Genomic DNA, 19,023 nt, shown 5'->3' on the forward strand with positions numbered 1-19,023 from the left:
GTTGCTGGTGAAATGTTATTTTTATGGTGACAATCCCACTTTAACTATCCCTTTAAATCGCTACCTGGCTCTCATGCCAGGCTGCAGTGGACCCTGCAGGTATTTGTTGAGTGTGTGCTGCTGGACCCCTCACTGCTTGCCTGGTGGCCTGTCAGTGCAGCTCTCAGCAGCCGTGCTGGGTAGGTACATCACCTCGCCCCCCTGATAGCTGCGATCCTCCCCGCACTGTAGCCGATCTCCTCTCTCCCTGTCTCCCAACTCCCAAGAAGAAGACAGCGACGCTCTCCTGCAGACCGGTAGACGGTCATGTGATTAGCGGTCACGTGGTCGTGTGACGTCACTAAGGTCCTTGAGCCTACTAGGAGCTGCTAGCATCTACCCCGCTGCTGAAGCGGGGTAGAGGTGAGTTACTTACCTCAACGTCTCTAACGACCTTCCCTAAGGATCTCCGCATAGGTGGGAGTGGACCACTAGACTACTAAGAAAAGCTATATGAGAATAGGGGTGATCTGTGTACACCACCAGGGAAAGCTATGGAGATGGGGGGCAGGTACACCAGAGAAAGCTATGGGGATGGGGGACAGGTACACCAGGAAAAACTATGGAGATGGGGGGCAGGTACACCAGGGAAAGCTATGGAGATGGGGGGCAGGTACACCAGGGAAAGCTATGGGGATGGGGGACAGGTACACCAGAGAAAGCTATGGAGATGGGGGGCAGGTACACCAGGGATAGCTATGGGGATGGGGGACAGGTACACCAGGGAAAACTATGGAGATGGGGGGCAGGTACACCAGGGAAAGCTATGGAGATGGGGGGCAGGTACACCAGGGAAAGCTATGGGGATGGGGGACAGGTACACCAGGGATAGCTATGGGGATGGGGGACAGGTACACCAGGGATAGCTATGGGGATGGGGGACAGGTACACCAGGGAAAGCTATGGGGATGGGGGACAGGTACACCAGGGATAGCTATGGGGATGGGGGACAGGTACACTAGGGATAGCTATGGGGATGGGGACAGGTACACCAGGGAAAGCTATGGGGTGGGGGACAGGTACACCAGGGAAAACTATGGGGTGGGGGACAGGTACACCAGGGAAAACTATGGGGTGGGGGACAGGTACACCAGGGAAAACTATGGGGTGGGGGACAGGTACACCAGGGAAAGCTATGCGCATGGGGGGCAGGTACACCAGGGAAAGCTATGGGCATACGAGTTCGCATGGATGGCTATGTATGCGAATTTAACCATGGCAGTGCCTGTGTGCTTTTCCATTGTTTCTATGCAAAATCGTATGCGAATTCGCATGAAAATTTGCATACCAAAACCGCATGCAAATTTCCTATTTAATACATTGTATGCGAATCGCATAGCGGTATGCGAATTCTGATGGCTCTGCCGTGTAGATTTTTTCTGCACAGAAAAACGCTCAGAAATCCTGACAAGTGGAAACATTCCCGTCCACCTGTATTGTGTATGTGAATCTACATGCAGAAAACACACGCACATGCTCAGCTCTCAGCTGCCGGCCCGAGGTCCACGACGGTGCAGAGGCCAACCTCAAGTTCGCGGTGTACTTCGCAGGCGCAGTACACCGCAGACAACGTGTGCTTGATTGACAGCGCCGCTGGTGCAGTAAAGACGACCTTGAGGTCACCCTCTGCACCGGGCCGGTGGCTGAGAGCTAAGCTGCGGCGTGGGACATGTCAGCTGCATGGGGCTGGAAGAATCCCCGGGTAAGTAGAGCATGGTTTTTTGGGGGTTTTTTTTGCCTAAGTGGACGAGTATACACTTCCAGTTTAGTTGAGGTGATTGTACCGCCAGTTTGCTACTAAATGAGGCACATGCGTTATTATTTTAATCGGGACAAGTTGTAGAATACAATGGGCTCTATTCTCAAAGACTTCCCGCATGTGGTAAAGTACATGCGGGAAGTTTGCACCCAAAATACCGGCAAGTTGGGATTCTCAAAATGTTCCGCATGTTTTTTCCGCATGCGGAAAAAGTGTGATAAAAGTGCGGGATTCATGCGGTAAAATTTCCGCAAAAGTCAGTATTTTCCGCAATAAAAGATCAATTCTCAAAGATGTTCAGGCGCATCATTTCTTCGTTAATTACCGAATTTTTATCACCTACAAGTAGTAGGTGATATATTCCGCATCCCATTGACTTTAATGAAGTGTGGAGGCTTAAGGGCTGTGCTTGGTGGACTTTAACTTTTTTTTTTTAAACACTTTTTCATGCGACCTTTTTACCGCATGATTCCCGCATGAATAATGCCTGTTTCCGCATCTTTTTTCCCGCATGCGGAAAACATGCGGAAAATATTAGTGAATGTGGAAAAAATGCGGAGTTTACCGCTGGCGGGAATATAGCGGTAACATTTTGCAGAAAATTTGGCTCTTTGAGAATAGAGCCCATTGTGCTGTGTTTTAAAGCTTGGACCCACGTCACATAAGAAATAGGGACAAACTCAATCCAACATAAAAATTAATTTTCAATATTCTGACATTTTAAACGTGATAAGTAGTAGAATAGATTTTAGGATGTTTTAGGGTTAAAGGAGTTATCAGGGAAATAACCTAAAATGAGCTTTACTCACCTGGGGCTTTCTCCAGCCCCTTGTAGCAGACTGTCCCACGCTGACCGCTCTGCTCCCCGCCACTGTCCTGGCCTTGCCGCTCAATATTAAGGACGGCGAACTGCGCAGGCGCAGTATTTCTGCGCCTGCGCAGTGGGCCGCGGCGAACTGCGCAGGCGCAGTAGTTCTGCGCCTGCGCAGTTCGCCGCGACCCACGTGGCGATGATAGCGGCGCTTTGTGCAGCCGCAGTAAGGCCGACCCCGCTGTCGGCCTTAATACCGAGCGGCGAGACCGAGACAGCGGCGGGGAGCGGAGGTGACAGCGTGGGACAGTCTGCTGCAAGGGGCTGGAGAAAGCCCCAGGTGAGTAAACCTCATTTTAGGTTATTTCCCTGATAACTCCTTTAAAGAGAATCTGTAATGTCAAAACGTCCCGTGGGGGGTACTCACCTCGGGTGGGGGAAGCCTCAGGATCCTAATGAGGCTTCCCACGCCGTCTTTCATCCCTCGGGGGTCTCGCTGCAGCCCTCCGTACAGCGGTGATGTCAAAGTTTACCTTCCTGGCTCCTGCGCAGGCGCTCTGACGGCTGTCGGCTCCGAAGTAGGTGGAAATACCCGATCGCCGTCGGGTCTGCTCTACTGCGCAAGTCTCCGGCGCCTGTGCAGTAGAGCGGACCCGACTGAGATCGGGTATTTCCGTCTACTTCGGAGACAAAAGCAGCCACAGCGCCCCCGCTGGAGCCAGCAAAGCTAAATATTGAATTGACAGTCGGGTCTGTCGCCGGCTGTTCAGAGGGCTGCAGCGAGACCCCCGTGGGACAGAGGACGGCGTGGGAAGCCTCTTTAGGATCCCGAGGCTTCCCCCACCCGAGGTGAGTACCCCCCCCCCCAAAAGCAATAACATTTTTGTATATTCTGTAGCAAAACCAAGACTTGTAAAATGGAAACATAGTTACAAAATATAAAAAAAAGATTTATATTGTTACTTTAGGAACTTGACTTCTTAAATATGTATGCCATGAGGGTATATTACTTTTATTTTTGCAAATAAGGTCTTGTAATGATTGATGGTGTACAATGAGAAAGCAAAAAACACAAAACTGAAAAAAGACACCTTTATTTCCAAATACAATATTGTCACCATACATTGTACTAGAAACATAATCTAAACAGTAATGATTAGGATGAATAAGCAAATAAAATTTGTGGGATTAATTTATAGTTAGCATTGTTTGTTGTAAAGTTATAATGGATGTAAATAGAAAACTTACTAAACAAAACTATCACTCACTGAAAGCCTAATGTTTCCTGAAAAAATAATGAATTTATTTATTGTATTTATAAATATATAGATTATTTAGGTGTGATAAGTAGTGATAAAGTTATTGGCGAATGAATGGGAGCAGGACTGATATGTGAAAATTGCTCTCGTCCTGAAGTGGATAAACTGGGGTGACACACAACATTAGGTCATACAAGGTACTAGATTAAAGGACAACTGAAGTGAGAGGGGTATGAAGGCTGCCATATTCATTTCCTTTTAAAGAGACACTGAAGCGAAAAAAATGATATAATGAATTGGTTGTGTACTATGAATAATTATTAGAAGATTAGCAGCAAAGAAAATATTCTCATATTTTTATTTTCAGGTATATAGTGTTTTTTCTAACATTGCATCATTCTATAATATGTGCAGATTACACAACACTCAGCATTCAAAATGATTTTTTTCAGAGCAGTCTGTGAACTAATGACCTCTCCTCTGGCAGAGAAAAAGAAATCAGTTGAGATAATAAAAGTCAGATAACAGCCCTCTCCAGTAGAGCTTAATGGCTTTTTTTGCATAGAGATAACAACTGGAGTTTCTTAACTCTTCCTGTACTGGAAACAATTAGACTGATGTATCTGATCTTAATGTTTTATTTCTTAGCTGTACTACACATACAAATCATAATATCATAATTTTTTTTTCGCTTCAGTGTCTCTTTAAAGGGAACCTAAACTGAGAACTGAAATAATACCAGTTGCCTGACTCTCCTGCTGATCCTGTGTCTCTAATACTTTCAGCCACAGCCCCTGAACAAGCATGCAGATCAGGTGCTCTGACTGAAGTCAGACTGGATTAGCTGCATGCTCCTTTCAGGTGTGTGATTCAGCCACTGCTACAGCCAAAGAGATCAGGACTGACAAGCAACTGGTATTGTTTTATAGGAAACATCCATATCCCTTTAGGTGCTCTATAAGTGTATAGAAATGGCTTATTGGCTACAATAATGTGTTTTGTTTTTGTTGCTGTAGGCGGCCATGGCAGAGAAGAAATTGACAGCGGAGACCCAGGACGGTGACCACACAAAGATGGAGGCATCACGCTGCACGTCCACCACCGCCAAGAACCTGGCCATTCTCAAGGAGCGCTCCTTCGACATCACGTTTGATGTTGGCGAGGAGTATGAGATCATTGAGACCATCGGCACCGGAGCCTATGGCGTGGTGTGCTCCGCTCGCCGGAAAGACGCCGGTAAGAAATTGGTTTTGCTTTTCTTGTTAACCAACTTAAAAAGAAGCTGTCATACATTTTTGGTTAATTTGTAAACTTTTTATGAGGTTTGGAAGTTTTAAAGCATCACTTTCTTTTTATTTCTATCTGGTTGTATTTTTGCGGGCCTCTTCTGCCTGCTGGTTGTCTTCAATATTCATTTATAGATTATTTAGACAGTGTTTGCCCATTGTAACATCTTTCCTCTCCCTGATTTACATTCTGAAATGTATCAGTGGTGGTGACATTTTTACTTCTGCCAGGTGATCTGTACGGAATGTTCGTTACTGAAAGTTCTATGCACAGAGGGAGATTTTGCTTGCTTAGCAGCTGGAAAAAGCCATTATTTCCCACAATGCAACGAGGTTTACAGACAGCAAGCTGTCAGGACCATTGTTATGACATCACACCGTAGGAGGGGTTTTCCCACAATAACAGCCATACAGACCCCCCTGAGGATGTATTTGAGAAAAGGAATAGATTTCTGGTGGGAAAGGGGGTATCAGCTACTGAATGGGATGAAGGTCAGTCCTGGGTTAAAGTTCCTCTTAAAGAAAATAGTTGTAAAGTTGACAAGATTTTTTTTCCCCTTGTTGTGTTCTCCTCTGTATGATATTTCGGCCTCTGCAGTGAGGTTTTCACAGTACAGGAAGTTAATTTCAGCCACACAATAACCGTATTGACTTTACCTGTCCGTTTTCCTGCAGGTCAGAAGGTGGCCATTAAGAAGATCCCCAATGCCTTCGATGTTGTGACGCATGCCAAGCGGACCCTGCGGGAGCTGAAGATCCTCAAGCACTTTAAGCACGATAACATCATCGCCATCAAAGACATCCTGAAGCCGTCTGTGCCTTATACAGAGTTCAAAGCTGTGTAAGTCCATTATTATTGCTAGATAACATCAGTCCTTATGCAGGAAAATTGCAGTATTCTTCCACCAAGTAACACCACAGCGGATTCCAGGTCCACATCCGATAAGCAGAGCCAGATCTTCCACAAGGCAATTCTAGGCAGTTGCCTAGGGCCTGGAAAGAGTTAGGGGCCCGGTGGATGCTACCTCCCACCAAATCTTACTAAAAAAAGCCAGGTGACCAGCAGCTGTGGACAAACACTCCAATCTTGCCCAGGGCCCCATTCATCCTTAATCGTTTTCTGCTGAGAAGGCAATTTTCAGACTATTTTGAAGCAAGACACCATCACCACCTCACCCTCAGAAGTGGGCACTCAGCCTTTATATCTGACCCTCTGCTAGCTGCAGAGGCGTATCTAGAGGGGTACAGACATGGCTCATGCCATGGGCGCCACAGCACCATGGGCTTCATGCCTGTCCCTGTGCTGCGCCGCCGTACCTGCCCCCATGCCTTCCTGTCACTCAGATCAGATTAATTCTGTTATCTGGGGAACATGGCTACTTACTTTATGTATGTAGGGCATACTTGGGCTAGTGTTAGGAAAGAGAGGAAATAAAGTAACTTCAGCAATATCCCAAGCCCAAAAACACAAGCAACCATAACACATGTACACGAGAAAGGATGCTGTTTTAGAGGGGAAGGTGGCTCTGACCATGGTGGGGGAGGAGGGGCGTAATTTCAGTGTTTGCCATAGGCCAATGATCTGCAAACTTGGCTCTCCAGCTGTTAAGGAACTACAAGTCCCACAATGCATTTGCCTTTATGAATCATGACTGTGGTTGTCAGACTCCCGCAATGCATTGAGGCACTTCTCGTTCCTTAACAGCTGGAGAGCCAAGTTTGCAGATCACTGCCATAGGCTCTATATTACCCAGATAAGCCCCTGGCTAGATGGGTCCGCCGCCCATTGTGGTCATCAAGGCCACCCTCACCTCTCAGGACTCTTAGACCACTTCCTCTTGCACAGCTCTCGTGTAGCAATACACCTCAGATGAAAAACATTCAGACCACTATAGCCTAAAACCATACAGAAAATTGAATATTAATACGTTTAATATTAAGCTCTTTAGCGGTCTGGACGAGCTCAGCTCGTCCATTACCGCCGGAGGGTGTAGCTCAGGATTTGATGAAATAAAAAGGAGCACACGCACCCGGCACTTTGCCAGCCGTGTGTACTACCTGATCGCCGCCGCAGCGCGGCGATCCGCCGCGTGCAGCGGCGAAAGAGGGTCCCCCCAGCCGCCCGAGCCCAGCGTAGCCGGAACAAACAGTTCCGGCCAGCGCTAAGGGCTGGATCGGAGGCGGCTGACGTCAGGACGTCGGCTGACGTCCATAACGTCACTCTGCTTGTCGCCATGGCGACGAGGTAAGCGAAACAAGGAAGGCTGCTCATTGCGGCCTTCCTTGTTACTTCTGATCGCCGGAGGTGATCAGAAGAACACATCCGGAGCGCCCTTTAGTGGGCTTTCAGTTGGCTGCATGTAATAGTTTTTTTTTAATTAACAAAAAACCCTCCCGCAGCTGCCCTGGCAATCTTAATAGAACGCCAGGGAGGTTAATGAATTTAATATAATATGAACTGCACACTTACAATAAATGATGAATAAAATCAGAGTTTTAGCGGGCTCTACCCCACATGTGTGCTGGCTTGGGTCACGCTGTTCTACCCTCTGCACCAATCTCTGATGTCATGTCCACGCCATTAAAGAGACACTGTAACAAGAAAAAACGTCCCCTGGGGGGTACTCGCCTCGGGAGGGGGAAGCCTCCGGATCCTAATGAGGCTTCCCCCCGTCCTCCTCTGTCCCACGGGGGTCTCGCTGAAGCCCTTCAAAGCCGGCATGACAGATCCGACAGCCTGGTTAATATTTACCTTTTCAGGCTCCAGCGGGGGGCGCTGTTTCGGCTCTTCTGACGGAGATAGGTGGAAATAGCTGATCTCCGTTGGGTCCGCTTTACTGCACAGGAGACTTGTGCCTGCGCAGTATAGCGGCCCGACGGAGATCGTCTATTTCCGCCTATCTCCGTGGGAAGAGCGGATACTGCGCCTGCACTGGAGCCAAAAAGTAAATATTTACATTGCCGCCGCTCCGGGCGGAATTTCGCCGCCGCAGTGGGACCAAGGAGGACGGGGGAAGCCTTTGGATCCTATTGAGGCTTCCCCCATCCTCCTCATCCTCCCGAGGTGAGTACCCTCTAGGAGAGGTTTTTTCGTTACAAATTTTCTTTAAAAACAGAAAGTACAAGTGAAGCCGAGGACATTCGTTTTGGTGTCATTTCTAACTTCCGGTTATGCCAGGGCCACAGATAGCATTAAAAACCTAATAGGGTTTCGAACCTCTACACACTGACACAAACAAAAAGAGTGGAGGACTACTTAACCCTCCTGGCGGTATAAAAAATTCCGCCAGAAGGCAGCGCAGCAGTTTTTTTTTTTTTTTTTTTTTTTTTTTTAAATCATGGCGACGGGGCGGGATGACATCACCGACGTCATTGGGAGTCCCGGCCCACCCCTCAGCGCTGCCTGGCACTGATTGGCCAGGCAGCGCAGGGGGTCTGGAGGGGGGGGGGCGGCACGGCGCGACGGATAGCGGCGATCAGGCGCGGGGCGGCGGCGATCGGTATGCTGACGCAGCTAGCAAAGTGCTAGCTGCGTCCAGCAAAAAAAAAATTACGCGAATCGGCCCAGCAGGGTCTGAGAAAACCTCCTGCGCGGCTTACTCCGAACTACGTTCGGGGTTACCGCCAGGAACGTTAAAGGACAACTGACTTGAGAGGGATATGGAGGCTGCCATAATTTTCCTTTTAAACAATGCACATTGCCTGCCTGTCCTGCTGATCCTCTGCCTCTAAAAGGGTCATTAGCTAGTTCAAGTGCGTGCGCTCCTTTTCACACGAACATGCGCCCCCGGCACCAGAGGGTGTACTCCGATCATTAGTTAATGCAAAACGATCGTTGTGCAAAACAGGACGTTTAAAAATGTCCATTTTGCATTAGCAAGTTAATCCGTGTTGGCCTGATGGCGGGACTGGCTTCAACGACTCTTCCGCAAACATCATAAGTTATCGGCTTCAAAAGGTAAACAGTTTTAAAACTTTTTTTTTTTTAAGTCCAGTGTTCACCTAGTGAGTCCAGTGACAGTCAGTTGCTTGTGTGGCTAGTTTGTTCCAGGTGAAATCTGGTTAGGGATGGACTTTTCTCCAGTCTTTGGGTTAGTAATTCTCTTTTTCCTATTCCTCAGATATGTGGTGCTGGATCTCATGGAGAGCGATCTCCACCAGATCATCCACTCTTCACAGCCACTGACCTTAGAGCACGTCCGCTACTTCCTGTACCAGCTCCTGCGGGGACTGAAGTACATCCATTCGGCCAACGTTCTTCACCGAGACCTAAAGCCTAGCAACCTCCTCATCAACGAGAACTGTGAGCTGAAAATCGGTGACTTTGGGATGGCCAGAGGTCTTTGTACAAAGCCTGATGAGTACAAATATTTTATGACTGAGTACGTGGCCACCCGCTGGTACCGAGCACCAGAACTGATGCTGTCGCTCCATGAGTACACTCAGGCTATTGACATGTGGTCGGTGGGCTGCATCTTCGCTGAAATGCTGGGCCGCAAGCAGCTTTTCCCCGGCAAAAACTACATCCACCAGCTGCAGCTCATCATGACCGTGCTAGGAACACCATCCAGCCAGGTGATCCGGGAAATAGGGGCAGAGAGAGTCCGAGCGTACATTCAGAGCTTGCCGTCTCGTCAGCCGGTGCCATGGAACAGCCTGTACCCTCAAGGAGACAGGAAGGCCCTGGACCTCTTGTCCAAGATGTTGAGGTTTGACCCACGTGAGCGGATCTCTGTGTGTGAGGCCCTCCGACACCCTTTCCTGTCCAAGTACCACGACCCGGACGACGAGCCAGAATGCGTCCCAGCATTCGACTTTGACTTTGACAAGAAGATTCTCACCAAGGATCAGATCAAAGAAGCCATCATAGCTGAGATTGAAAGCTTCCATCAGAGGCGAGAGGGCATCCGACGCCAGATTAGTTTTAAACCCGCCTTGAAGCCTGCAGTGGAGTGCCCGGTGGGTGATGGCCTAATCAGAGAAGATGACTTCCAGTCACCACCGCTGCCACCACCCCTTCAGGGGTTTGACGTGGACATGCCAAGTGCCAACTCGGCCAGAGAAAGGACTGATTTCCCCATGGAGTCTCCAAGAGTCATAGAGAAGCCAGAGACCATTGATTTGACCTCTCTGGAGGAGAGCAGTGACGAATTGCCACCCAGAGAAAGCAAGGAAGTGAAGGAGGAGGTAACGGTGGTGAAGACCGATCCGGAGCCCGTGCCAAAGAGAGAGGGCGCCATTTCCGATGACACCAAGGCTGCCCTGAAGGCTGCTCTGCTGAAGTCAGCCATGCGGAATAAGTCCAAAGGTAAGACAATAACATTTCCTGTTCCTATGTGGATGATTTTGTTTGGCTTTGAAGCCTTCCTGTGCTGAGAATTATTTGTGTGTTCTCTAGGAAATGTTGCTTGATGTTTTCTCTAGGCCACCATTCACTAGTTAATATTTAACATTTCTGGCCAACCTATTTGAATCTACCAAAGCAATCGTCTAAAGGTGCCCATTCATCACACAATGTATGGGCAGATCGATTAAAGCTAGCCATACATCTAGCAATGTATGGGCAGATTCCACCAAGAGACAAATGTCTCTCTAATCGAATCTGATTAGAGAGAGACCTGCCAGCTACCCATACACCGCAGGCCGATTCCCGGTCAATTTCATGCTGAAATCGATCCTTAATCAGCCTTGTGACGCTACATCTGACCGCCTCACCGCCCCGACGCTTTCCCCCTAATGTTACGTGTGTCTCCCCCCCGCCTCTCCCCGTGCTGATAGACGCGTGTAGAGGCAGAGCTGCAGCTGAAAGCTTTGCCTCCTCCAGCAGCAAAATATTTTGCAAGGGGAGTTGGGGGGGGGGGGGGGATTTAGTTACATTACAGCCGCGTGGTTGCAGCGTTTTAGTTAGGGCAAACATACTTAAAGGAGTTAACTATAATCAGAGAAAAAGCATGTGTGCATCAACCAAGTGAACCTGACAAATCTGGCTTTGCAAATTTGGCCTATTGGCTAATCACGAGACATTGCTCATGCAAATAAGCATTTGCTTTCGCATGCCTAAATATGCAGGGTCAAAACCAAAAACCGCAAAACAATCGCCCTGATAGGCCCTTTAGGCATGCGAAAGCAAATGCTTATTTGCATGAGCAATGTCTCGAGATTAGCCAATAGGCCAAATTTGCAAAGCCAGATTTGTCAGGTTCACTTGGTTGATGCACACATGTTCTTTCTCTGATTGTAGTATACTTAAAGGAGTTGTCAGGGCAATTTTAATAAAATAAATGCTACTTACCGGGGGCTTCCTCCAGCCTCAAGCTCCCAGGACCTCCCTCGCCGAAGCTCTGCCCGCAGCCGTTTGCCGGAGCTCCGACCCGGTCCCAGGCGATGACGTCTGCTCCGGCCCACATGGCGGTGATTGACAGCGCCGATCGCGCAGGTGCAGTACAGAGCGACCTCCAGGTCGCTCTGACGTCATCGCCTGGGACCGGGTCGGAGCTCCGGCAAACGGCTGTGTGCAGAGCTGCGGCGAGGGAGGTCCTGGGAGCTTGGGGCTGGAGGAAGCCCCCGGTAAGTAGCGTTTCTTTTATTAAAATTTCCCTGACAACTCCTTTAAGAAGTTTTTGCAATAAAAACCTGAATTTAACCACTTTGCATCCAGACCTTGTTTTCCCCTTATTGACCAGAGCAGTTTTGACACTTTAGCTATGTCCCTTTTTAATCAGCCATAACTTTATCCCTACTCATGACACCTAATTGATCTAGGTATCGTTTTTTTCAGGACAAACTAGACTTTCATTGGCGGGTATTTTATCCCTAGACCAAAAAAGTTTTCTATGCATTTTAATGGGAAAAAGAAAAAGGAAAAGGAAAAAAATGCATTTAAAAATAAAAAGTACCACAGGAGATAAAAACATGTCACTAGTATTAGTCTCCCAGTATTGAAAGCAAAATGTGTCCCAAGTATCAGACCCCCCCCCCCCCCCCCTTATAGCCAGATGTGTCCCCAATATCAGTCCCCCCAGTATAGCCCAATGTGTCCTCTGTGTTTGGCACCTCCCAGCATAGATAGATAGATGTATCCCCAGGATTGCTGCCCCTCATGTGTCAATATGTGTCCCCAGGAATAGTGGTCCCCCATTATAGCCAGATGCGCCCTCAGGATTTTCAGGTGCGCCCAGGATTAGGGCCCCCCCCACCATTATAGCCAGATCTGCCCCTAGTATAAAATTATACATTTGAAATAAAAAATATGTGGCCCCTCATACTTTATTCCCCCCCCCCAGCTGCACATTTTACCCCCCACCAGGGGTCCACACACCCCCATAAGACCCAGCCAGATGCCCCCCCACCCCACCCAGGCAGCCCCCTCGGTGGCCAGATCGCTATAAAAAAATGATAAGAAAGCAGCCTGACTCACCTTATCTCGTTCCAGCGATCAGCCTGCAGCCCAAGCCTCCGATCGCCACTCTGCACGCAGCCCTGTGATGCCGGTTACCGGGTCATCAAGCCGGGACCCGGCTATTCAGCATCACAGGGCTGCGTGCAGAGCAGGGATCGGAGGCTCGGGCTGCAGGCTGACCGCTGGAATGGGATAAGGTGAGTCAGACTGCTTTCTTATCATTTTTTTTAGCAGATCCGACCACGGAGAAGGGGGAGATGAATGATCACGCTGTTGGCTACAGCGGTGATCGTTCATCCGCGGGGGGGTCACTAATTGGCTACAAGGGAACATTTTCCCTTTCACCAATTAGTATTGCAGCTGTTAGTGCCAGGAGGTGCGCTCTGAAGCGCACCTGTTCCTGCACAACAGGGCTGCAAGCAGGTCAGTATATCTACGTCGCTGTGGCTTAAAGAGAGCCACCGCTGACGTAGATATACTGTAGCAAAGGACAAAGTGGTTAAGGAGACTTCAGTGTCTCTTTAATTTGTATTTAGTGCGTGCAAAAGCAAAACTATCTAATGTGGCCTATGGTCTTCGTATTGGTGAGATTGTGGGGGGGGGGGGGGGGGGGGAGGGGTGAAATAGATGCCTTGCCTGTGGCAGCAAAAAACTTAGATACTGCCCTAATAGCTGAGAGGTTCTATGTGGTGACATGAGATGCTAGTAATCTAGTAATTCCAGCTTCCATTTAAACTTGAGTTTGGCTGAGTTTCGGCTACTTACTATTTGCTTTACATTTTCATATAAGATCGAACTTTTTAGCCTTTCAATGACCATCACTGGTGGTGAAGTGGTCTTCACTGAAGAGTATATCTGCAGTTCTGAGGGACAAAGCCAGAAGGGAGGAGTCTTTCCAATGTAGACCAAAACAAAAATAAAAGATTGTAGATCTCTTTTGGACACTTGCACATTTGGTGGACTACAAGGTGAAGTATACCTTAGGGCTGCATAGCCAGGCTGGACAAATCACTAGTACGGTATCCAGAGCTCCTTAAAAATTACAGATAATAGGATAACAGAGGCGCCTCAGTTTTGATGATACTGGCAGATGCTGTTTACTCCTATCTGTTATTGCCTGATGAAGCGGGTTTGTATCCCGTGAAACGCGTTGCACTTTATTTGGCGTATCCAATAAAATTGTTTTGACTGAAAATCCACAGTCGTGTGTTCTGCTTGGAGGGGGTGAGTCCACCATTGCCTCCTCTATTACCAAGATGGGTTTTTAAGTTCTTTTAGTGTTTTTTATCCTATTGGCGCCTCTGTTATCCTATTATCTACATCAAGTCCACCCTTGGTGGAGGGTTGTACCCTTCCTTCTTCAACTACAGAGAGCGACTTTTTAATCCTGAGTGGGGTCAGGACAATCTCCCCACCTGCTTTGACAGTGGTTGCCTACTTGGTAACCCTGGTTTGTGAGTATTAAATTAATATTATTACTCTATCAATTATACCTTACCAGTACATACTACACTATATTGGGCTCTTGGTGTTCTCTCTTTTTCTCATCCTTAAAAATTACAGCCGCCACTGAATAGAGGCAGCCGCTCGCTTCCTGTGAGTGGGTCCAATACCTCCTCTGGGGGGTTGCGACTTTCAGCACCCGCCTGAAGAGAGCAGCCTACCATGGGCTTCACAAGGACATGTCATATGCTCTGCCCACTTATTTTACGATATCCAGAGTCTGCATCACGTAGGGGCCAAGTGCCGGCGATTTTTCAAAATCCCCCTGAAAGCGCTTGTGCAATGATTCTCTATGAGAGAGTTCACATCTGAGCGGTTCGTTTCCGATCCGCTCAGGAAACCGCTGCATGTACCATTTTTGAGGCGATTTTGCCTCAATGGAAGGTATAGGAAAAATGCAAAACATAAAATCGGTCAGTGATTGACCAATCAAAATTGGATTTGTATATGCGGCATTAGAATTGGTCGGTGCTGATGACATCTGAAGTCCTTTTCTTCTCTCCCTCTTAGATGCCCCCAGTTGTATACCAGACACTCCCGAAACAAAGAAGCCAATCACAGCACAGGAGCGGCAACGTGAAAGGGAAGAAAAGAGGAGGAAACGGCAGGAGCGTGCCAGAGAGAAGGAGAAGAAGCTGAAGGAGAAGGAACGACGGGAAAAAGCGGAAGGGTTTGGGGGTTTGACTCTGAGTGAAAATGACAAGAACCTCCTTGAACGCTGGACTCGAATGGTTGACCAGACCTTTCAGCTGCCTTCTTCCCAGCCCGTGCCAAATCTTCCCAGCCAAAACTCAAATGTGCCAAAACCAGCTTCATGTACCGATGTGACGGCCATCAGGCAGCCCCTCCCCCAACAGACAGTGTTCGCCATGGCAAATCTCAACCCAGTACCCGGAGTCCGGTGTCAGTCGAACGGAGCCATTGCTGCGCCAGTGGTACAACCAAATATCCAGTTCATTCCTAGGTGCCTGAACCCCTGCCCCGTACCCAACCTGCTCCATTACGTGCCACCCAATTCTGCAGCCTTCCAGATTGGTCCAGTGGTACTGAATCCGCAGGTTAAGCCGGCGGCACCGCCAGTTGCCACCCAGCTTCCCCCAGAGGTCAAATTCATGTCTGGGCCCATCCTCCCTGGTGCATTTTCTGCTTCGGCCAGAATCCCCACGACCTGGACCAGAGGAGGACATCAGGAGAACTGGCCGACAACAGATGCCGGAGATGGGAAACGGAATTCGGTCACAGTGGATCCCTCCCTCTTCCTGCGCAACCCTGCTGACATTGAGCAACGGGCACAGGTCCCCGGATTACCATTCACCAGGGGGGTGGAATGCCGTCTTCAAGAGGAACAAAAACCTCAAGATCTGACACCCCTTCCACCATCTTCCTTCAACACAACAGACCCTTCAGCTTCTATCTCCCCAGATATCAACCTGGTGACCCATCAGTTCTCAAAGTCCCAGGTAAGAACATCTCATTTCTGCAGTTTACTGGCTTTGCATAAAGCTTGCTTTTAAACCTTCATGTTCCTATACTTTTACAGTAGTAGGTCGAGTCTGAACACCTGATCTGCATGTTTGAGTCAGTGAAAAGTAGATGCAGAGGATCATCACGACAGCCAAGAAAGTGGCTTCTCAGAAAGAAAGTACATAGAAATAGCAGACTCCGTATTTGTCTTGATTTCAGAGCCGGTTTTACAGCCTGTGGGTGCAGATGTTCTGGCCCCCTAAGCCCCGCCTCTCAACTCAGGCCACACCCCCATATTAAGTAGGCACCCCTCCTCCCCTGACTAGGTAGCCAGATTTTCCCCAGTATTAGGTAACGCTAGGTAGTAGTTGTTTCTCCCCCACCCAGTATAGGGAGCCAGATTTGCCCCCACCCCAGTATTAAATTGCCCCCCCACCCAATAGGTAGGGGGACGTTTGGGTAGGGGAGTCTCCTCTCCTACATAAGGCACCTGTAGGCACGAGCCTATAGTGCGTTTTGGTAAAAAACTGTCCCTGCTTGATTTACACTATATACACTGGAATATCCATTGACTTTGATTTATTTAATAACAGTCTACCCTGTTATTTCACGCTCATAATTTGGGCATTTATAAAACTCAAACTAACACTAGTACGCTAGTAAAAGGTAAAGCCATATCCCCCACTGCCCATAACAAGTATAGCTGTATCTACTATAACCCCATCCACCCCGTCATATTACATTTAACCTTATTGTCCCTCTTCCAGTATCAAGTATAGCCTTGTCCCTGCATACCAAGTATAGGCAAGTTTTTAGCTTAACTGATTTTTGCTTCTGTATTATTATACTTTCCTTTATTTCATTTGTCTACTAATGTCTTATTGGTACATTCAGGTGGAAGATGTGCTGCCCCCAGTCTTCTCCATCACGCCAAAAGGTAGTGGTGCCGGATACGGGCTGGGCTTCGATCTGGAGGAGTTCCTGAACCAGTCGTTTGATATGAACTCAGAAAGCCGGGAAAGGTAAGTAACACGATATGTGTTCCATTCAGTACTTGGTCAAACTTCCCATCATTCCTCACGAAGCTGGAAAATTAGGTCACCCAAGAGGGGTAGTTTTTCCTTCAGGTGGGACCTATGCATAGTTTTATGAGTTCCTCCGTGGCTTCTGTTCATTTCAGATGGCTACCCACTATGGTTTCTTGTGCTATGAGATGGGTCTCCACCATGGTTCTTGGGCCCATGACTGCTGGCCTTATGAGATCATTCTTGGCCTCGTGAGATGTCTACCCACTATGGCTCCTATATCTATCAGATGTGTGCCTACCTGCCGTGATTCCTGGTTCTGTGAGATGTCTCCACCATGATTCCGGACCCCATTACATGTCTCCCTGCCCTTTGAAATGTTTTTTTGCCCTTGTTCTTGGCACATGAGTGCGTCGTCGCCATGATTCTTGGACTTCCTTATGAGATGTGGCACTGCTATGGTTTCCTGCCCTTTCAGACATTTCCAACATGGTTCCTTGCCACATGAGATGTCTCCTCACTGTGAGGGTTGGGCTTACAAGATATCTCCTTACTATTAGAGTTGGTAGTGGGCAATGGCATGGGTTTGCCAGCAGTGCACTTCCATCCATAATGCCCAGCTTGACCTCTGACCTGAAGTCAGGAAGACTCTCTGCTATGGTTCCTGGCCCTGTGAGTTGGCTCCTCACCATGTTTTTAACCTTTATAAGATGTCTTCCCGCTATGGTTCCTGGCCTCATAAGATGTTTCCCAACAAATGCATATTGCAAATTTCCACCTTCTTGTTGATTATGATTGGCCCAAGCTGCATACAGTGTGCATTTAACTTGGAATTATTAGCATCTCTAGTGACCACGGATGGTAATTGAGATGCTAATTATTTGTAGTGGATTTGAACATTACACAAACATTTTGCATCGGCCTGTGTGATGGACAGAGGAGAATCTCTTATAGAAAACCTGTAACCGGAAAAAGTGCCCCTGGGGGTACTTATCTAGGGAGAGGGAAGCCTCTGGATTCTATTGTGGCTTCCCCTGTCCGCCTCCGTCCCGCGGTGGTCTCACTGTGCCCCTCCAAACGGCGGCCATGTAAACATTTACCTCTCAGACGCAGTAGTGGCTCTGGATCAGTCGGTCTGCTCTGCTGCGCAGGCACAAGTCGCCTGCTCAGTACAGCGGTCCTGAATGGGATCAACTATTTATTTCTGCCTGATCCCGCGCCGAGAGCCACTACTGCGCCTGCGCTGGAGCCGGGGAAGGTAAATATTGCAGGCGCTACTGCACCACAGCTTGACAAATTGTCGGATGTGGATAGGGTGGGGCTCAGAGAGACCGCAGTGGGACAGAGGAGGACGGGGGAAGCCTCGATAGGATCCCTCCCGAGGTGAGTACCCCCCAGGGGCACTTTTTTTTTTGTTACAGTGTCTCTTTAACGTGCAGCTTCTAATTGTAAATTTAAAGCAACCCAGAAAAATGTATTCAATGCTCACCTAAGTAGAGGGAAGGCTCTGGATGCCATATAGTCTTCCTGGTCCTCTCTCCGTGCCATTATTCCACCACTGTCCCACCTTTAAAGTATTTCAACCTGCAAATCTTTGGCCCTCCTTGGGAAGCTTTCGGAAGTACTCGTGTCCCTACCTACAAAGAGGACCTGTGCACGTGTGAGTCCAGGTGTGCCCATCTTTGGAAGTACTCAGGAAGTGAGCGCTTCCAAAGACTCCCGAAGGTGCCAAACTTGAACGGGACAGCGGGGGAACAAGGAGACAGGACCGGGAAGGCTCTATGGGATCTAGAGCCTTCCTTCTACATAGCTTTAACTGTTGTTTTAATGCATCTCTTATATAGCTGTCCTGTTTCTTTCTCATTACAGCCTGGTAGACTCCGCCCCTCTTTCAGCCTCCCTCTTAGCAGATTGGCTGGAAGTTCACCGCATGAACCCTGCAGACCTGACCGCTCTCCAGGAGGACCTTCAGCTAGGATCTCCCATGATCCTCTCTGACATTCCTGACCTCCAAGACGGCTGAGGAGGCGTGGCATGATGGAGGTCTCTGAGTAGGAGGAATGCCATTGGCCCTTGTTTATTGTATGTCTGAAATGAGGACTGTCTGCGTTGTCTGGAGCAATCTATCAGATTCTTGGATACAGCACTTATAGAACGAACGGGAAAGTCTAAGGGGCAACTCAATACAAATAACAAAGCACTTTAATGGGACCTGCATTCAGGGTAATATGTCACTTATACAGAGATAAATAGAATAACGCTAATACCGCACTTTTACTGGCTCAATGTAAGTCAGTGGGCATTATACATCTCCATATGCGGTAAATAACGTAAACACTTTTTTTTCCCCAGGGCCGGGTCTAGCTACAGTGAGGCCCCCTAGCAACGCCCCCCCACCCCTCGCAGCCTCTGATCCAACTCCCAGGACCCATCTCACCACACTCCTATCCACACAGAATCATTAGGTGCCCATCATAT

At 48.4% G+C, this 19,023-nt stretch overlaps 1 protein-coding gene across 2 annotated transcripts; it reads left to right on the forward strand.

Moving 5' to 3' along the window:
* Positions 1-312: 312 nt before the first annotated feature.
* On the forward strand, positions 313-18,751 carry MAPK7 (mitogen-activated protein kinase 7). 2 transcript variants are annotated; one of them, XM_068280067.1, is made up of 7 exons: positions 313-402; positions 4,885-5,104; positions 5,830-5,995; positions 9,276-10,462; positions 14,567-15,516; positions 16,415-16,542; positions 18,415-18,751. In XM_068280067.1, the coding sequence occupies exons 2-7, from the start codon at positions 4,891-4,893 to the stop codon at positions 18,566-18,568; spliced, it is 2,799 nt and encodes a 932-aa protein (XP_068136168.1). In that variant the 5' UTR covers positions 313-402; positions 4,885-4,890; the 3' UTR covers positions 18,569-18,751. The 2 variants fall into 2 exon arrangements, with proteins under 2 accessions (XP_068136168.1, XP_068136167.1); XM_068280066.1 differs by having other exon boundaries at positions 390-456.
* The last annotated feature ends 272 nt before the right edge of the window (positions 18,752-19,023 follow it).

This window comes from Hyperolius riggenbachi, chromosome 4 (genome assembly GCF_040937935.1).
Source record: "Hyperolius riggenbachi isolate aHypRig1 chromosome 4, aHypRig1.pri, whole genome shotgun sequence".
Taxonomy (NCBI): domain Eukaryota; kingdom Metazoa; phylum Chordata; class Amphibia; order Anura; family Hyperoliidae; genus Hyperolius; species Hyperolius riggenbachi.